General features: G+C 41.6%; 1 protein-coding gene across 2 annotated transcripts in view; it reads right to left on the bottom strand.

Annotated features, from left to right (window-relative positions):
• Positions 1-9,196, bottom strand: part of lhfpl3 (LHFPL tetraspan subfamily member 3) — a 44,147-nt gene that overhangs the window by 5,041 nt on the left and 29,910 nt on the right. For both annotated transcript variants that reach the window (XM_037121595.1, XM_037121596.1), the window contains exons 3-4: positions 3,912-4,142; positions 1,797-1,855 (exon numbers count right to left, since the gene is read on the bottom strand). In XM_037121595.1, the coding sequence (XP_036977490.1) occupies positions 1,833-1,855; positions 3,912-4,142 (254 nt within the window). In that variant the 3' untranslated portion in view covers positions 1,797-1,832. The remainder of the gene's footprint in view (positions 1-1,796; positions 1,856-3,911; positions 4,143-9,196) is intronic.

Here is a 9,196-nt window from a genome sequence, read left to right as displayed (position 1 = left end):
CTGCAGGTGAGAGTAAAGAAAAATGTAGACAAACAGCAACGATACCATGTGCTTTTAATTTGAAAAACCCAATAATTGACTCTTAAGATCTTTCTCTGCTCCTAATCAGCTGATTCAAAATTCATTAGTACCGCAGCTGAATTAACTAAGCTGCATTTAACGACACAAACATTCAAATTACTGAGAGCGCTTGTGATTAAAGATAAATATGTGTTGTTTGTCAAATCTACCATCGTTTTTAGCGATTTGAATTACCAAAGTGATTGTTGTTGTTGTTTGTTTTTTTCTTTCACATTTTTTACACACTGATTTATGTAAAATATGTCACAAACAAACAAGTCATTACACGATGATGATGAACGCCATCATTGTGATTAACCCCGGTTTGATAAATGCATTGATTAAGACAGATGTGGCTGCATCTGTAGTTCAAAAACAACAAAACAACCTTATTTCAAATTCTAGGCATGACTGGAAACATTAAAAAGACAGTGAATATATCAAGGTACATATTATATAAGAAGTTTATATTTTCACACAAAAAGAGTCTTGACGGGGTTTTAAATGCCAATTTCGACATTTTCGACACACAACTTGACTGTCAGCACTTAGCTCACGAGATAATTAGATTTTCCTACATTTCCCAGGAGCCTCTTCACTCAGTTACTCTACAGACAACATAATTAGGTGACCTGACTGAGAGTGAGTGGAACTGGAGCTAATTCACCCTGAAAGCAAAATATCTGTTGTTTGCTAACGTTAGCCGCCACGAGAGACTAATTAAGGCTTGAACAGGAAAACTGAGCGTGCTGAAGTGATCACAGGAAGGTTTTACTGCTGCTGCTGCTGATGATGTCACATTTCACCTGTAAGATGAAGAATGTGATATTTCTACTTTAATAAGTTCTATGAGCAAGTTTTATAGGCCTCGATTAGCACATAAGCTACCTTTTTGAGTGTTACACTTTCCAAAAAATATAAGATCTGAAACAGTTTTCAGGAAATAAAAGGAGAACAACAGGAGACGGAAACAATATTAACAGGAGCAATTTCCCCAAAATACATGTAACTAAGTACAGTATTTGTGTTTTACTTGAGTATTTCCATTTTCTACTACTTTATACTTTTACTCCAGTTTGATTCAAGGGCAGATATTGTACTTTTTAACTCCACTAGATCTACATCACAACTTTATTTACTGGTTTCTTTGGAGATTTAGTTCAATAATACAAAATATAACAAAATCGAATGTAATCATTTGAATCCAAGAGGAGAAAATGAGAAGCTACCCAGCAAGTAAACTATAAAAAAGTTGTTAAACTTCCTTCACCAGCTTCAATATTGAAGGAATTAACACACAGAGAGGTAGACCAGTTATTCTGCATTTTTCTGATTATCAGTATCTGTGATTTTACTGTCGGATTGCAGATAAAAATTAACTTCCGTAAAAATGTGCTACATCCTCTCATTTGATGTCCCGCCCACAACGTCACAATTAATCACCTATAAACTCTGAGGAATCTGACTCTGCAAAGTAACTAGTGACTAAATATATCAAATAGTACCAGGAAATGGAAATATTCATGTGAAGTGCCTGAAAATTGTTCTTTGTTTGTCGTTTATTTCATTGCTGGTTGTGTTTTAAACTGTAGTTTTGCTGTTTTTACTTCAGATCTTCTCACTTCTTCCTCCTCTGTGTTCTCTGGAAGCAGCATCACATTAAAGACGATGGATGACTCGCTCAGGTGTGATGCTCACCTGTGTGTGATGCTCACCTGTGTGTGTGTGATGCTCACCTGTGTGTGTGTGACTGCTTCAACATGCTGCAGGTGTTATATGGCGTTGTTGCCGCTCTCTGCAGGGAGACAAACACACAGACAGCAGCTGAGTCGTGGCGTGTGTTAACCAGCAGGTGGCAGCATCACACAACAACAACACCAACACACACACACACACACACACACACACACACACACACACACACACTCTCCTCCAGGTGAACCAGCAGCTGTGTGACGCCTGATGTTGTTTCTAACTCGGACAGGTGTCACTATCCATCCTCCTGAGTGACGAGATGAGAAAAACATCCCGTGTGAGCTTCGCCTGATGAATCCGCCAACTCCTCGCTCTCGTGTTTCACACACATCTGCCTCTCATCCTCCTCATCCTTCTCCTCCTCGCCTCATTATCCCTTCCTCTCTCTCTCTCTCTCTTCCTCCCTCTGTCTCGTCCTCTCTCGCTTGATAATGGGTTTTTTTTCCTTTTTTTTTGCTTAAGCGAGCTAACAGGCGACTGTGTCCCGGCTGATGGGGGGGGGCTGTGATTCATTTCGACAGGCTGGCAGCAAGCTGTGTAAACAGCCATTAGTAATTCATGGCTCCGTCCAGCATCCCCAGGCTTCAATTAACCCTTTTTTGCTATCGCTCTCAGTCGCCCATCTTTCTCTCCTCATCTCTGTCCTCCATCATCTGTATTCTCCTCTGCCTCCTGTTCAAATCAGTCTGTTCGGGGGTCCGAGTGTCATCTCGACCAATCAAGGCAGAAAAAGAAACAAAAAGAGCCCTCATCATCGGGAGGAGAAGCAGGTGGTGCGTAACATCCGCCGTGTGCAGATTATTATTATTACAAGTCAAACATCTTGGAGGAAATAACTTCTTTTTTTTTTAAATTTCAGCAGCAGGAGTCAGATGTCGTCTCTGCTCTGCACTTCATGGAAAAAGGTCAATTAATAACAGTCGTAAATCTGAGAGAAAGACTTTGTGGTTCACTTCCACTTCATGACTTATAAGACGAATAAAAATCCAGGCAGCACAGAGCAGACAGTCACATCGATTCTTTCGTTTTAATAAGTTAGGAGGCTCTTTTGCCTCGATCTCATTTCAGGTGTAATTTGCGCCGCAGCCTTTTGATTTTATTGCTTCACACCGAACCGTCTGTGTTCACGTGAATCACTGTGAAATGGACTTTTTTAAGATGGTAAGAAAACACACAATTAGTATTCAGGTGGTTCACCTGTTGTTTTTTTTTTTTTTAAATGAAGTGACAAAACTGGCGAGGAATTTAAAAGGGACACTTCAAACAATAGATGTTTGTTCCTCTTACCGGCAGGGCAGCAACATCTCTGTCAAGAAATCATGACGTGATGAGGTGTTCTAATATCTACAACTGCAACAATTTCAATTATTTTCTTTCTACTGAACAAAACCTGCCAACACAGCACAGGAGAAAGTCTGGTCATGATTCCTAAAAAACTAAGAAACTGCTGTTGAGTTTTTGTATTTTTTGATGATTTAGGCACCAAAACCGAGAGCCATCTTGTTCCAACTCCAACCCAAACAGCCTGGATGGATAAATAACTCGACATGTGGCCGGAAAAATATATATTTTTGATTGTGGCGTGAACTGTCCCTTTAATTTTTGATTTGAGATTGGTTAGTTGATTTATTCTGGTGATTTTCCAAGCTCTTTTGTTCACTCTTGTAACTGGACCTAAGAAAATATCTCAGATTGATTCATTTGAACACTTTTTTAGTGGCCTGAAGTGATAAAAACTGTCGAGTATTTCACAATAAAAACCAAAGATCAGAGAAAAGTCAGCAAAAACACACACATCCAGTCGTGTTCATCAAGCGCCACCGTTACTGCAGCGTTTCTCGGTCTATTTGAATCCCTCATTGTACCTCAGACCAAGAAATTACACTTCCAAGATCACTTTGGGTGCTTGAAACAACATATTTCTGACATAAATATATATTTATAGACAAAACAATCATTGGACTAATAAAAAGAACAGTTCAAAAGTTATTTCTCTTGTAAAGACTTAAGAAAATCGCCCAAATATTAAATATTAGACCCAACAAGCAGTCCCTGTTTCCTCCCCGCTCTCAGCTATGAAGGTGTTATTGTCTTACTGTCTCCCAGCAGCTCCTCAGACATCAGACCGTCCTGGCGGTTTCCCAGGACGAAGGCCAGGAAGGAAAGGATGAGAGCGTCCATGATGCCCATGATGGCGAGGATGTAGGCCCAGCGCACCGAGCAGGCCCCCAGAGTGTACTTGTCCGTCTGCTCGCCACACATGCGCTTCACCTCGTCGCTGTCCCAGCCGTCCGGGTAGATCATGCAGCCCAGAATCAGACACGTACCTGGATTAGGAAGAGAGAGAGAGAGACAGGTGTGTTAGTGTAAAGGGGCTTGATTGGGCACCGAGGGAGGAATTCATGCTGGATGTGAAGCAACCTGTAAACCTGAACATAGGAAAATTACACAAGTTATGAAGTGTTGATGGGAGGATTTTTATTTAGACTTCAAATTTGAAGTGTAGTCAATAAAACGCAAATTCATACAGACTTTATTAGCAGAGTGGAATAATATTTTACTGAAAATTATGTTATATTATAATTTAATTTATGATTAAATCCATCTTAATGTAAGAGATTAGCCTAAACAGTTAGCTAAAAGTAATAGAGAGCATGACGCAGTTAGCTTAAAGGAACGGGTTAGCCTAAACAGTTATAGTTAGCTAAAAGCTAAAGATTAGCATAAATAGTTATAGCTAGCTAAGAGTAATAGAATAGCCTAAACAATATAGTTACCTTAAAATTATTAAATGAACAGTTGAAATTAAGTTAGCTCAAAGTTATGAAAAAGCTAGTGGTCGTTGTAGTTGAAATACTTTAACAATATTGGCTAAACTTCTGAAATAGCTAAAATGAGGCTAATTGACAGTGTTAGTTAGCTAAAACAAGTAATTTTAGACTAGTTTGCTAAAAGTAGCCTGATGAAATGAACAGTTATTAGTGCCTAGTTAGTTAAAGTAAATACAATCATGTTAGTAGATAATGTTGATCTTACGTTATTATAAATAATGTAAATCATCAAATACTTAGCAAAGGAATAGCCTAAATTGTTGAAAACATTAGCTTACAGTATGAAAGAAACAGTTGAAATAGTTAGCGTAGCAAAGTAACAGATAAATGGTCGTAAACAAAGCAAAGAGCTGTGACAATATCAGCTCTTAGTGGATAGAAAGAAAGAAAGGTATGTCTGGAAATGCGAGATGGCCCTGAAAAGAGGAAGAGAAGAAGAAATAAGTGAGGGAATGAGGTGACGGCGGTACAGAAGCGGGACAGAGAGGTTGAGGACGGAGGCGGGAAAGCGACAGAATATGTTACCACATGTCACGGCCGCCATGTGGCGAGTCGCCCTGCCTTCATTAGCCGTCTGCTGCACGGCTGACAATGACAGACCGAGCTGTTAGCGAGCGGAGTCATCTAGCAACACTTCTGCTGGCAGCGGGGAAGCTGCTTCCACATTCACACACTCACTCACACGCGGTCAAATGATTTATGGGTCTGAGAAGCTCTGCGTTTATTCGTCGACTGCGCTGCCAGAGGCAGAAAGTCTGACTGTCGGACGCTCTGTGGGCTGATTCCCGTCTTTGTGCGGTCCAGATATGAGTCTTAATGAGAGTGAGGGTGTTTTTCAGAGGAGTGTGGGGTGAGATTAGTCTTTAGTTTCATCCACAGAGGTGATAAAAGGCACACATTTGGGAATGGGAGTCTGTGTTTCCCCTCCACACCTGGTCTGCTTCACCTTCGTTATCTCAGCCCTGCTCACCTGTGGCCTCCACTCATCACCCTCACCTGTGTTTCTCCTCATCGGCCCGTCAGTCTACGTAAGTCTATTTAAGTTCAGTCTTTGTTCAGTCAGCTGTTGTGTTTGCCCGTTCCAAACATTGATCCTCGATAAAACATCATTCATTGATCTTCCTGCCTGCTGTCGCCTGCATTTGGGTCGACCTCCTTCTTGTTCTTGTTCATGTTCTTCTTCTTCTTGTTTATTGGTTGATCCCAAACAGATTCTTAAGGTGTAAAAGTTGAGCTTGTTATGGCAGTGAAAGGCTTCATTTTATTTCCTCTATTTATCCACTAGAATATCTCAGATACAATAGTATGTGATAAAATAGTATCAGTATCAGCCTGATGATTTATCGCTCTGATATGTGAAAATCAGGAAAATTGTGAAAAATAGTGTCACAATTACCCAGAACCCAAAGTGACAGCTTCACAAAGCTTGGATCTGTCCAACAAACAGTCTAAACCTCAAAAGTATTACAGATAAATTGAAGAAAAGTAGAAAGAAAAGCTGTTTTTTGCATAAAAATTACAGAAATAACTATGAAAACAGCTGCTGTTAAAGTTCCTCTCAGATGTTATGGTGATGTTTCTTATTTTCAAAAGTAGTGGAGTAGAAGCAGAAAGAGAAAAAAAATAAAACAGAGTAAAAGTACTTCAGTATGAGTACTTGGTTACACTCCTCTGCTGCATTCAGGGTCCTCGCAGGTACAAAAACACGAGCTTGTGTATCAGAAATGTCTCCACCTCCCTCTCTTATCTCCCCCCTCTCGCTCTCTTTGTGGCCGCCTGAATGAGAAGCGATAGAGCCGGAGGACGAGTCTGGACCACACGGCGTCTGGTTGAGTCTGCGGCGGGTCAGAACTCCTCACGTCTTGTGTTTGTGTTAGTCATGACTCAGATCCGTCCAGTCATCCCTCTCACAGTTGTGCCAATAACAGCGGCAACAAGGCTCCGTGATAATAACCAGTATTGATGTCAAAGCGCTCTGGATCCATATCCCGCGCCTACATTTCCCAGGAGGTCCGGAGTCTATCGATTTTCCAGCCGCCTTCCCGAATTTGGAGATCAATGTTCTCAGCGCGGAGGGAAAGAGCAGCGGCGGGTTGTTGCAAAAACACTTCTTGTATTATTTTTATTAGACGCAACACGCTCCCCGTCACACGTATTTTTTAAAAACTTCTATCCACGTCCAGACTGGAGAGAAATGTCAGCACACGTTGGATTTTTCAGTATTTATCGCTGTCTTATGAATCAGATCTCAGAAACTAACTTAGAATATTTTCCCCCAAAATCCACTCCAGCCTGCGATCACGATGACGACAATTTAGAGCGGAACGTTTGCCAAATTCACCCGCCAACAAAACAAAGCTGGAAAAAGGAGGCGAGCGAGCGAGAGCGTTTCTAATCTGTGAAATTCAACAAGGAAACATTTGGTGTTGTTCTGTTGTCACAGTGAAAAGAGAGACGTTGGAGTTCATCCAGCGACTGTTTAGTCAAAGCGAGAGGAGAACCAGACATGAGATTTCCTCATTCAAGGCCTCGTGGAGGGATTCACTTCAGCCAAACCGGAGAGGAAACTAGAATTTTCTGCTTGATGAGGAAAAAATCGGTGTAAGAATATTTCCTTTCTTGACATGTTTTGAGCTCATGTAGTTTATTTATTAGACCAAAATTGATAATAAAGTTTTTGTAACATATCACAAACCTGCCGCTCTCGGGGTATAAAGACAGCACAGGTCGGAGCTAGCTGGTTAGCATGCTAACTTACGTAGACGTGACATCACTGTTGTTTCTTCACGCTCTGTTGATGACGTCTGGCCGTGTCTTCCAAACTGCACCTTTAACTTCGTCGCTTGTCTTTAACTCTACAGGGATTTTTCCCTTCATTTTCCCCCAAAGAGGCTTTTTAGCCACGTTAGCTGCACAACTACCGGAGGAGGATGAATCGTGGTAAACTTCTCACACTGTTTTCACAAAAACTGATCACACCATCATGTTTTTGGGGGGATTTTAAAGCTCCGACAAACCAACAAACTCTCGTTTAAAGTACAACTATGAGTCAAAATCAATGTCGGATCTTTAGGAAACGTCTTTTCACTCTCACACAAAACACTCCGACTTGTGGCTTCACGGTGTGTAAGTGTTGATTTCCTCTCTGTATATTCGAGGACTCCAGCAGGCGTCTCAGCCATAATATTAATAGAACGAGTTGAACTTCACGCCGTCTCACCGGCAAAATCTAAAGTCTCCCACAGAGCTCGAGCTGAAGAGAAATGCAGGAGATCAGAGAGACGCCGAGGTTTGTCTGAGTCTCATCTGAAACCTCAACATGTCCGTCCTCTCTGTGCTGCAGGTTCATACAGTAGATATTTATATATATTTATATATATTCATGTATGTCTTTCTGCCTTAAGCTAAATGTGCACTCCTGTTTTTGCATAAACGTACAATAGAAATGAAATGTAAACAATTCCCTGCAAAAACATTTTCTCCCCCCGTGTTCAAAAATGCACTGAATCTTTCCGCTTCAGCTGACGTATAATTTCTTTTTTCCTGCTGTTATCAGCAAAACTGGAAAATAAATAAATAAATAAAAAGCTCAGATAGACATCGTGTCTTTCCCCCAAAACTGCATCCAATTGTCTCCCAAACTAGGCTGGGGAGGCAAATCTTTCATCTGTAAGCGGCGCCGTTTTAGTTTTTGAGGCTCACGCTGAAAATGTCGCAGCTGCAGAATAATGTGCAGTATCATAAAGCGGTAAGCCGACGGGGTCAGCCTCTTCGTTTCCTGACAAATAAATTCTCCTCCATGTCGACGTCCCTGCAGCCGTTCTTCTCCGCAGAGGGAGCGCCTGCACACAATCTCTGCCATAAATAATGAAAGATATTATGAAATCCTCAGACGGGGGGGAATCATGTCGGCTCGTTTTCGAGACTTCAGATGAGTGATGTTCTCAAATCTTACAACCCTAAAAAGCTTGTGATGGATCTTGGACTCGTCGGCAGGGATCAGACCAGCAAGACACCAGGTTCGTTATGTTCAACTCTCCCAGTGATTCAGGTCGAAGCTCGTGGGCCGGCTGCAGATGTGTCTCTGCGCTGAGAGGCTTCATTTAGCAGGTCGGCGGTAATGAGCTAAAACTCAAACGCGACTCCTGAGAACTCTGCGCAGAGCGAAGAAGAGGAGGTCGGTTACGACATCTCTCATCTCTGCTCACCACAGAGACTTCAGCCATGTTTTTTTCTCTTTGGTCAAAGCCTGGATTGAATGAGATGAAATATTCCTGATTCCTCGACAGAAATAAGGAGCAGAAGCAGCAGACACGATGAGAACTGAACCCAGCATTGATGTCGAGGTGTGCCGACACATCCTGGAGGACACTGTGACACTTTCTCAGGGGATTTAAAAGAAGAATATGTCAATTTCGCTGCGATGGGGTCTCCTGGGATCAATAGATTTGTTGTCCTCATTGTTAAACTGCCGTCGCTGCAGAAGAGGATCCGTCCACTGGGGCTTGAAGGTGTGTCTTTAACTAATGATGCACTTCAGTACAAGTCAA

The sequence above is a fragment of the Acanthopagrus latus genome, chromosome 14 (genome assembly GCF_904848185.1).
Source record: "Acanthopagrus latus isolate v.2019 chromosome 14, fAcaLat1.1, whole genome shotgun sequence".
In the NCBI taxonomy this organism is placed as follows: domain Eukaryota; kingdom Metazoa; phylum Chordata; class Actinopteri; order Spariformes; family Sparidae; genus Acanthopagrus; species Acanthopagrus latus.
This window is presented reverse-complemented; position numbering and strand designations above follow the sequence as displayed.